Source organism: Dama dama, chromosome 1, assembly GCF_033118175.1.
Source record: "Dama dama isolate Ldn47 chromosome 1, ASM3311817v1, whole genome shotgun sequence".
NCBI classification, from domain to species: domain Eukaryota; kingdom Metazoa; phylum Chordata; class Mammalia; order Artiodactyla; family Cervidae; genus Dama; species Dama dama.
In genome coordinates this window covers 65,604,373-65,615,529 of record NC_083681.1, presented here as the reverse complement: position 1 = coordinate 65,615,529, position 11,157 = coordinate 65,604,373, and the positions used below count along the sequence as shown (strand labels likewise).

The following is an 11,157-nucleotide window of genomic DNA, read 5'->3' as shown; positions in this document are numbered from 1 at the left end:
GGCTCAGTCATGTCTGCTCTTTGCAATCCCATAGACTATAGCTCACCAGGCTCCACTGTCCATGGAATTTTCCAGGCAAGAATACTAGAGTGGGTTGCCATTTCCTACTTCAGGGGATCTTTCCAACCCAGGGATCGAACCCACCTCTCTTTCATCTCCTGCATTGGCAGGCAGATTTTTTAACCACTGACACCACCTGGGAAGCCCTCCGTCTAAACTTAGCAGGTAAGAAAAGTACAACAATTTCCTGCTACAAAAACCTTAATACACTAAAATTAAACTGATCATAATAGAAAAAAAATAACATAATGTAGAGGGAAAAACTCCATGAAAACTACATTTAGTTGATCCAGGTTTCATATGGAGAAAACCTGGCAGAAATTTTCAGCAAGACATTAAATCTGTTTTTACACAGTAAACAAACCCAGATTTAAAAGACCACTGTGGAGTGGAAGGTGGGAAGGAGGTTCAAGAGAAAAGGGACATGTGTATACCTATGGCTGATTCATGTTGATATATGGCAGAAGCCAACACAACATTGCAAAGCGATTATCCTCCAATTAGAAATAATTTTTTTTAAAGTAAAAACAAAACAAAAAAGGCCCCCGTGGCTTTGAGATTGTATGGAAAATCATTTGGGGAATCTAAACTAGTTAAAAGTAAAAATAAAGATCATACTTGGCTACTGATAGCAAACTAAACATGTACTACCACAAGATTAATAACTAGCTGCAGCTAACAGTTTTATTCTTCTAACTTTGTTATTGAAAAATTCATGGTACAGATGATCTCCTAAACTCCAACTGTTACAAAAGAGACATCATTTAAATTCAGAAGAGGACTAATTTTCCAAAAACATTCTGGATGTAGGATATTTTTGCATAAGTGTACCAAATGACAGGATGCACCAGGAGCACTTTGTCAAGGACACTGTACCATACGCAAGGAAGATACTATTGCTACAGATATCTGGAAAGCTTTTTTTGAATCTTGTAGAATAAGCCAAAATATGTGAAATTTATAAAACAAAGAATTCTACAAAAATGATATAAAAAACACAGCTCAATATAAACGAGTAACTTGGTTGGGGGATGGAGACCACAAGTCAAACTTTGGCAACCTTGACTTTGATTTTCACGTCACTCAGTCACACACATACCTATCTTTGTTCATCTCTGCTCCCCTGCAGTTACTCCTCCCCTCAGCTATTGAGCTTTCAAATAACTGATTTCCCCTGTTGCTTTTCTGAACTCCCTCAACAGCTCAAGCAATCAGCTCACCAGTTACCCATTCCTGACATGGGTTCAGCATCTGCAGCCTCTCCAACCTACCACTGCCTGGGTGGTGAGGCCCCACACACTGGATGGAGCGCAGGGTACCAGGAGAAGGTCTCATGCCACCCAGAGGAAAACATATTTTGCAAAACCAACTCATAAGCGGCTGCCCTGCTCAAAATTCCATTGAATCTTGCGGTTCTGGAGAGTCCTCTAGGTCTAACGAGTCCCCTAAGGCTCCCTGCGAGTTTAGCGTAAACCCCGAGTCTTTCAGGGCATTATGAGCATTCATAAACTTCTGCAGGTATTTGGAGGTATACAGCCAGTGATGTTTCAAGACATCTTCCATTTCGTAGTACTTGGACTGCCTGGCATTCATTTTCCGGAAACGCCTGAACAGTTTGTTGCCAGATTCGTTTCCCTCGCTTGCCCATGCCCCAATGGAGCCATCCCGCTCAATAATTTCAGGGACATGAGCCAAGGTTTTGTGAAAATAATTGGTGATCTTGCCCTCATATCTATACTTGAACTTGGTGGAGAGGAGCTCAGCAAAGCGCTGTGAATTGAAGCTATACTGGCAGAGGGATTCCGGGCACTCTTTAGCAGGGCATGAGGATCGCCAGACGGGTTTCATCTTCAAATAAAGGTCCATCAGTTCCTTCAGGGCTTCGTGCCTCTCCTGGGAGGGAATTAATTCACAAACTGCCTCAACCGTCTCTTTGGTCATGAGCTTCCGGGCAAAGTTGCCGTTCATCCTCATGATGGGCTTCAGGTTCATCTTCTTCCGGAGGTGCTTGTCCAGGGTAGCCTGCCATCTTTTCCTTTCCTCTTTGGAGGCGTTGGGGTTCTTATACACCTCTCCGATCTCCAGCTGGAAGATCTTGTAGAACTCAGCCGCATTGCCGATGTCGCAGTGGAGCGCGTCTATGGAAGGGACCGTCTCAATGAAGGGTTTGGCCGAGACCCCCTTCACCCGGTCCCGCAGTTCCTCCACCGTCTCGTGGTAGGGGTTAGAACGCCAGACCTCGTAGCGCTCCAGATTCTCAGCGTGGCTTCTGGTTATGGAGTGGAAGACCAGATTTTGAGAGGCCTCCAGGCGGGTGGCATCACAAAGGGTGCAAATGTAGACTGAGCCGGAAGCCTCGAGGCCTTCCACTTCCCGGACCAGTTTCTCATCGTAGCCGGTGCCCCTAAAGATGAACTTAAAAGTCCGGAGGATGCCTCCCATCTCCAGCATTAATTCGCTGCTCTTCATGGCCTCCCTCTCGGCAATCAGAGGGCTCAGGATGGCCGTCAGGGTCTCGTGGTCAGACTCATCGGCTAGCATGAGGCACAGCGGCTTGCAGCACAGCTCGGAGTTAGGCTTGGCTTCCTCGAACACCTTCACGTTCTGTGACCCATGAGCGATGCTGATTTTCATGACCGTGAAGGAAAACCGAACGGCCTTTTCCGGAACTGCTGGTCCGCTGCCGTGCTTCTCGCTCACGTCTCCCATCCCATCACAAGACTCCTTCACCACCACGGTGAAGGGCCCATTCAGGTAGTCATCAAGCTCTTGGGTTCTCATGCCCTCCAGGATGTCTTCTTCCATGTCCTTCAGAGCGGACACCAAAGCAGCATCATAGCGGAAGCGCTTGGCAATGGTGTCCACCGGGTAATCGTCCACAGAGGAGGCCAGTCCGGACAGTCCATCAATAATGCCCACATCAGTGCTGGAAGACACGTTCTTCAGAGGTGGCTGCCACTCAAAAGGGTGGTAGCCTGGCAGAAGGACTTTCTCAGCACTCCGAAGGGCGTGCAGAGGCTGGAAAATCTGCCTCCCAGTGATGGCCTTCACAGTCCTGTACATCTTGTGGTACTGGCTGCAGCTGAGGAAGGTGTTGACGCGGATGGCCAAGCAGACAGCCGGCTGCAGGCCAGAGCCACGTCCCTTCATGATGGCCTCCAGCTCATCAGCTTGTCTGTGCTCATTTCTGGCTCTCAGCGCCAGCAGGAACAAGGTCAGGCACACAGACTTCACATCTCCACCTTCTTCCTTGTCGGCGAAAGCCTTGACCTGCATCTTGAGCTCCCTCAGACGGTGCTTCTGAGCCCGGCGGGTCAGGGACAGGAGATGCTGGCGGGGCCGGCCCCCTTTATTGATGTGCACAAAAGTCTCTTTCGATTCCTTGTGGCTTGAGACATGGTGATTGTATTTTTCCAAGCTGACCTCCTCATCGCACTCCTCTGCTGGACATTTCACCATCAGGGAATTCAAGATGCTCAGAAAAGACTTCACCGGACTCTCCAGGTCAGTGGGGAAGCAGGGATACCGGCAAGAAGGACAATAGCTGCCCATGACTTTGAGGCATCTGAGAATGCAGATCCTGCAAAAGACGTGCTTACAGTTGGTCTCCACGGGGTCCGCCAGAATGTGTTCGCAAATCTGGCAGGAGATAGATTTCACAAAGTGCGCCGGGAAGTCCACTGCCAGGAGCCTGGTACTGAGGTGTATCTTACTGCAGTTGGCGATCTTCTTCATCAGTTCCTTGCTGCTGATCCTGTCCTGAGTTCTTCTCTTGCACCGTCGGGCTTGTCTCGCTCGGTCCATCACAGTTCTGAGTCTTTTGCTGAGCTGCGAGTTTGGCGGCTGACTCTTCCTCTTGAGTCCCCGGCGGGCAGCATCGCAGATGTCACAGGATGGTGTGTGGGGGTGCCACTCCATCACTGCATTCCTCGGGGAGTAAACCTCACACGGGGCGCTGCTGAACTTCCTGTGCATGAAGCTCCAGCAGTTATGGCAGAACTCAGTGGGGTGGATCGAGTCCACATCTGCCTTCACGTCGATCCGGAAGACCTTGGCAATGAGGTCTGGCCAGGACGTGGCCCTCTTTTCCTTCTTTCGTAAGAGGACTTGGGTTTTGCCATCCACAGGCCCGTGGACTGGATATCTCCTGTGGTGCTGATCAGCTTTGAGCGAATTCCCACAGATGCGGCAGAGATGTCGTAGGTTGGCTTGGTGGATTGCTTTGTCTCTTGCTTTTCCATCATCATGGAATTTTTTCAGAAACTTTGGGTGGGGCTTTAATGCCGGTTGAGTCAGGGCTGGCTTCGGACCACCAGCCTTGTCCAGGGCTGCTGGAGATTGCTCTAGAGAGGGCGTCCCCTCGGAGGAATCTTGCTTTTCTGCTTGAGCATTTTCAGGGGCCTTTTCAAAGGATCTCACCCTGAACAGTTTAAATTTCCATTCTGAAAATTTAATATGTGGATGCTGGATTTCATCTGGGGCAGAACTGAGTCCCAGGGTGGGTGGCAGAGAGACAGCCATGCTGGCTGATACCTGGGAACAATAAAAACAAGTCAGATGAGGAAAAAATGTCAACATCCCGCTGATGCATCTTGGAAAGAATACAGATTAGTACATTCAATTATTCACTTATTAAATCATCCAGAAAGTTGATTATTAAATTTCCTATTTTAATATACTATGTTAGGTGCTGATCATATAGCAGAGAATAGAGTCGTTCCCTGTTGTTACAGTGTGGGTGGTCATTTAAACCATGTATGTAAGTACATGCACCACCATAGTTTATTTTACATACATGTGTACAATCTTATATTTTAGTTTATTATTTTATTGAGGTACAGTTGATGTACATACCATATATACAATATTATTTCCCTTTCACTAAAACCTTAAGGTCTTTGAGGACAAAAATCTCTGAACGATTAACCTCTGTCTCCCCAAGGTTCCTAGCACACATTACATGCTCAATAGTTATTTGCTGAACAAATGCAAGAAAAAACTGGCTACTAAAACCAAAGAAAAGTCATATTTTCTGCATTGTATCAGACTCATTGCACTAGCTGGACAATATATTTCCAGCTTTTTAAAGATATCTCCTGAGAGGTTGATTGTTTATTTCTTCCAAACGGGACATAAAAGGATGATAAAGCTACAAATCCAAAGAAACTAATTACTCAGTACTTGAAAGGATGAAGTGAATTTTGAGCTTTATGAATGCATGCTAATAATAAGTATCATGGATAGTAATTATGCTTACAATTTCAATTAGTGAACGCTGCTGTAAATTAAAAGGCTGTGTCTCCATTAGAAACAAACCCCACAGAATTCTCTGAAACAAACCACAGTGTGCATATACTAAGATTCCGAAGAACTTTTAAGATGAAAAATTCAAGTATTTTCAGATAAAATTCCACAGGCCATCCTGAAAGTCATTACCAGGCACTGATCGTTAATTAGCTCTATAGTTTGTAATAAGAAGAGGTGGGAGTAATATTTTTCTTCTTTGAAAAACATTAGCAATTATACATTTTAGGAAACCATAGCAATCTGGGTTGTGGTGTAGACACCATGGTGCTGTAGAGAAAAAGTCTTAAAATGCCATTTGAGTATCTCTAGACCCAATTAGCCCAATATTCTCAAAATTCTTTAGTACACATAACTGGAAAAAACAGCAACTGTATGTTCAAACTGTCATCTATATATCCCATATTTGCCTGGAATAATGCTTTCTTTTCTTAAAGTCTTGATTGAATTTGCTACAATATTGCTTCTGTTTTATGTTTTGGACCTTTTTTTTTTTTGGTGGGGGCTGCTGTGAGGCATGCAGGAACCTAGCTCCCTGACCAGGGATCCACCACTCCCTGCACTGGAAGGCGAAGTCTTAATTACTTGGACTGCCAGGGAAGTCCCTGCTTTAATGCTCTTGACTTGGCGATTATATTAAATAACATTTTCCCCTCAATTAACTAACTAACTAGCCAAATTGATGATATTTTTCTAGTCATGTGGTCATGGAGACTAACCCTCAAGAGGAGCACACTTTGCCCAGAGGTGGGATTGGCGGTGGGGGCAGGCAGGCAGGGGGAAGCCACGAGGGCCGTCCTGATGGATGCTGACAGTTTCCTGTCAGGCCGTCCCTTTAAACCGCTGAAGTCTGCTCCATCTTGCATGCATTATGCTTCAGAGGTTCATGTTTTTCGTAAAAACTAATAGCCAACTTCCAACTCTTGGTTGAAAAGGAAATCCTGTTACCCTGTTCTATATGCAGGACTGTGTGAGAACCAAACAGTTCCAAACCATTTCAAAGGTCTCATTAACCTCAGAAGTATTTCAGCTGCAACCCAGCCAACACCTCAAAGTTGCATACGGTTCAATTATGTTCCTAAATTCTGTCCTGGGTCAGGGTCAGGGGCCTTCCCATGCCCCCTCTGTCGCCTTGGTTTGAACTCATTCCCAAGTGTCTTTATCATTTCTTTAGCCTTCCCCTTCCTTGTCTTTTTCTAGCACACTAGTTCTCTGGAATTCCAAGATAATACTATGAATTCTTCTTTTTAAAAATGTATGACCATCTCTAGAGTTATTCAAGTTAAATATTGAACTTTCACAATCAGTAAGTCAAGGCATGTTAGAAGGAGCCCTAGAACTCTCTCCCCTCCCTACCCACACCTCACCTTGACTCCCACTACCCTAAAATAGTCTATCAAAATCAGCTGAAATACATTTGTGAAAGTACTCCCAGAAAGAGTACCACCACCAAGCTGTTATTAGCCATTTACATCCAAATCAAATTTACTCACTAGATTGTTTTTCTATTTAGCTGCTACAAGTTTATCCAAACTAGAAGCAAGAATGGAGTAGGAAAAATGTGTTATTTTTCTCTTTTTCAGGGAAACATACGCCAAGAAGCTAATAGTGGTGATATGTGAAACCTATGAGGCTTCCCCAGGTGGCGCTAGTGGTAAAGAACCCGCGTGCCAATGCTGGAGACAGAAGAGATGCAGTTTTGATCCCTAGGTTGGGAAGATCCCCTAGAGGTAGGCTTGGCAACCCACTCCAATATTCTTGCCTGGAGAATCCCATGGACAGAGGAGCCTGGAGGGCTAGAGTCCATACGGTCACAAAGAGTTGGACATGATTGAAGCAACTTAGGATGCACGCAGGTAAAAGTTATAGATGTTTTATATTTTTTATCCTTATCTAGGATTTTTACTGCCTCTGAAATAAGCATCTATTATTTTTAGAAGATAGAACATTTAATAACTAGTTCTAATCAGATATCATTTATATATTTGATTAGCAAAGATTGAAAACATTGATGCTCATCATCATTAATGAAGGTATGGGGATTGAAGGGATCTTCATACATTCTTGGGAGGAGTGTAAATTGGTATAATATTTCTAGTGAACAATGTAGCAATGTCTTTTAAAAGTTTAAATATATATTATCTTTGGTGAAATAAATCTGATTTTACGAAGTTCTATAAAAACATCCCCATAGGTTATTCCCATAGTGATATGTTATATGGAGAGAGAAAAAGAAAAAAATTTTTAATGTGTTTAAAAAATTTTTTTCATTACTTTGCAAAATAGAAAACAGCATAAATAATCACCAAGCATTATTACACAAACTGTGGACCAGGTACACGATGGAAAACAGCACAGAAATTAAAATTTTCTATATGCATTGATATATATGTGCAATTTCTATATACATCAAGAAATAAAATGATGCCTACATCACAAAGCAGAGACAAGAACAACAATAGCAAGTATAGTAAGACCTCATTCTTGCATATTTGTTCATATTTGTATATATCTGAAAATATGGAAACTCTGGAAGGGTATGCGCTGAAACCTTCACAATGTCAACTCTTTAGAAAATAGAATTGACACTGGTAAGAGGATCTCTAATTTTCTAATTCATTTTCATATCATTAGAATTTTTCACAACAAATACGTATTATTTTTTAAACTTTTGTGACACATTCACTTTAGGAAAAAAGTATTTTTAAGGCTAGATTTCTATGTACCCGTAGTCATTTTCCCATTGTTGTTGTTGAGTCACTCAGCGTGTCTGACTCTTTGTGACCCCATGGACTGCAGCACGCCAGGCCTCCCTGTTCCTTACCATCTCCCAGAGTTTGCCCAAGTTCATGTTCATTGCATTGGTGATACCATCCAGCCACCTCATCTTCTGGACACCCTTTTCTCCTTCCCCATTATCCCATATTTTTCCCTGAATTTCCTCCCAGAAAAGTTTGGCCAAGTGTCAAATCTGACCACCATTCTTAGCTTTTCTTTTCTGGTAAACATGTGCATGCGTTCTCAGTTGCTCGGTTGTGTCCAACTCTTTGCGACCCCATGGAGCCTGCCAAGCTCCTCTGTCCATGGGATTTCTCAGGCAAAAATACTGGAGCGGAGTTGCCATTTCCTTCTCCAGGGGATCTTCCCAACCCGAGGATCGAACCCATGTCTCCTGCATTGACAGGTGGATTCTTTACCACTGAGCCACCTGGGAATCCCAAACAAGTTGAAAGGGGACTGAAATATGGACTTGCAGACAGCATGAAATTAGAACCATGAAAGAGTTATTGTGTGGTCATTTTTTTTTTTTTTTTTTTTTGACACCTGGGAATCTTGCAAACTCTCCTCTCTTCTAACACAGGGTCTCAGTCGTGGACCAGCGTCAGACTCTGTAAGGCAGGGTGGTTGTTGCTGGCTCAGCCCTGTTCCCATCGTGCTCTGCCCTCTCAGCATTGCTATCACCTTCCATCACAGCTGGAGAGGTCCTTCTCCCTCCATGGGCATGGATTCACTTTGGCAGCCAGTCTAAGGTGACTTGGCTGGGGCAGAAACTGTCATTCATACGAGTGCATCATTAGTTATTTTGGAAGGCAGAGCTGCAGCACCGCCCCCACTCCCAGCCCAGCCCCCTACTCCGCGCACACATACACGCTCGTACTTGGTCCACAATCCCTCCTCTTAACGTCTTTGGTCCCCACACAATGCTTGAGTGACTACTGTGTGCCCAAGCGTGACCCCTTGTTGTCACACCCGTTGCTTTCATTCGTCCATTTATTCATTCACTCCACAAATAACTATTCTCTACTTTTGTCCAAACACCAACATCAAAAAACTGACAGCATCAAAAGTCTTTTTATGTCTCAAGGCATCTACAAAGTGACCTGAAGATTCTTGCTCTTCCTCCAGGCAACTTCTTGCTTGAACTACTTTAGAAAGAGAAGTGTACCATCACAGACCCTGTTCAGGAATCCTGTTCACGAACGTAACCTCTGTGTAGGGTCTCTACAGTGGCAGGTCTCAAAATTGCTATGTGCCAGCATCACTAGGGAGCTTGTGTTTAAAAACAACGCTGCAGATCATCAGGTCCCAGAGAGTCTGATTCTCCATCTGGGACAGAGGCCAGAAATTGTATTTTTTAGCAAGCATTTCAGCGACACTGCTGCTGGGGGCCTGCAGGTCATGCTTTGGGAAATATTGGTCTCCTACTTAATCTGATGCAGCTCAGGAAATTCCTGGCAATTCTTGGCAAATACCTGGGCAAGTACATATTTCCTCCAATCCTGAAATTGTTTTGCTCCTGATTATTTTTCTTGCCTGGATTAGCGCAGTAATTTTTCCAGGAGTCTCCCTCCTTTCCTTCTGCTGATTCGTTTTGCAAACGCTTTCAATAAGCACTACTTGGGAAATTCCTGGCAGTCCATTGGATAGGACTCTGAGCTTCCACTGCCAGGGGCACATGTTTGATCCCTGGGGCAGGGAACTAAGATCCCGACAAGCCACACACTGCAGTCAAATAAATAAATAACACACTCCCTAAACCCCTTCCTCTGCCTACAGCCCTCATCTACAGTAATTTGGATATTTTGCATCTTCTCTATGGACCTACAGTGTCTTCCTCAACTTGGTTTCTTGTTCTTTTCCTATTTTAAGCACATTAGAGAGAAAAACCAAACATACATTAGCGTCCCTCGATCCCTCCTCTCATTCCCCACAAGGGAAAAAGCCCAAGTACTTCTAGTTAGCAACATAAAAAGATAATAAATATTGTGACTCAAGGCATGAAAAGCATGAGTGTTACCTTGCTCAGCAGGCTGCCTGGGCAAAGTGTTGGGAAGACTGCAATTCAGTTGATATCACTTGATACCAAAGAGAAGGCAGAGGGTGCTCTCCTGTCTTTCAGGCAGGCTGCTGCATTATTTATCAGTCTCCACCACCTTTCCCAGCCTCCTCCTACCACACAGGGCTAACCACAAGTGATGGCAGCCAATCACAGCCTGTGAGCCCCCAGCTCCAGCTGGCACCTGGCTCTTCAGGAAGCCTAGCTGGGGGACCTGAGTGTAGAGCCACATTCTGGTGTGTGCTGGAGCACTGCCAGAGCCACCAGCTCACTCCCCAAGACTGGTTGGAAGTGGTCTTGCCAACATAATTCTGGACTTCTGCCACGGTTCTATACCTGTGCCTCAGTTTCCTCATCTGTAAGAGGGAAATACATACACCTCAAATAGTCAATGAGCTTATACAGCGAGAGGTATCATAGGAAAATACTTGCAACAGCATCTGCCCTTGTTGTTTTTAGTCTCTAAGTTGTGTCCAACTCTGCAACCCCATGGACTGTAGCCCACCAGTCTCCTCTGTCCATGGGATTTCCCAGTCAAGAATACTGGAATGGCGTGCCATTTCCTTCTCCAGGGGATCTTTCCAGCCCAGGGATCCAACTTACATCTCCTGCATTGCAGGCAGATTCTTTACCACTGAACCACCTGGGAAGCCCAGAGATCTGCCCTTAGTAGATACTCATCAAATGCTAACTCTGTGATCACTTTTATTTTAATTTTGAAATGACCTACCTGGACAGTTCTCAGTAAGGGGGGTTTGTACTCCTCGAAACAACACTAGATTTACATTACTAGAGTTTTGAAGGAACAGACTAGGATCTGTGCCTTCAGTTGCTTTGGGCCTTGGATATATTACTTAAATCTAAGTAACAGATTTATGAGATGCTATCTCCTCGTCTACATCCCAATATTGATTATATTAGCCCCATGTTATTCAGAGCTATAGGCCAGGCTTCCA

At 44.5% G+C, this 11,157-nt stretch overlaps 1 protein-coding gene across 1 annotated transcript; it reads right to left on the bottom strand.

Moving 5' to 3' along the window:
- Positions 1-964: 964 nt before the first annotated feature.
- RAG1 (recombination activating 1) lies at positions 965-10,293 on the bottom strand. The gene is made up of 2 exons (XM_061140312.1): positions 10,163-10,293; positions 965-4,593 (listed from the first exon to the last, which is right to left on the bottom strand). The coding sequence occupies exon 2, from the start codon at positions 4,579-4,581 to the stop codon at positions 1,450-1,452; it is 3,132 nt and encodes a 1,043-aa protein (XP_060996295.1). The 5' UTR covers positions 4,582-4,593; positions 10,163-10,293; the 3' UTR covers positions 965-1,449.
- Positions 10,294-11,157: the final 864 nt, after the last annotated feature.

What these genes read in the sequence shown, in the direction of transcription:
- RAG1 (XM_061140312.1), bottom strand. Translation starts at nt 4,581, where the DNA reads ATGGCTGTCTCTCTGCCACCCACCCTGGGACTCAGTTCTGCCCCAGAT.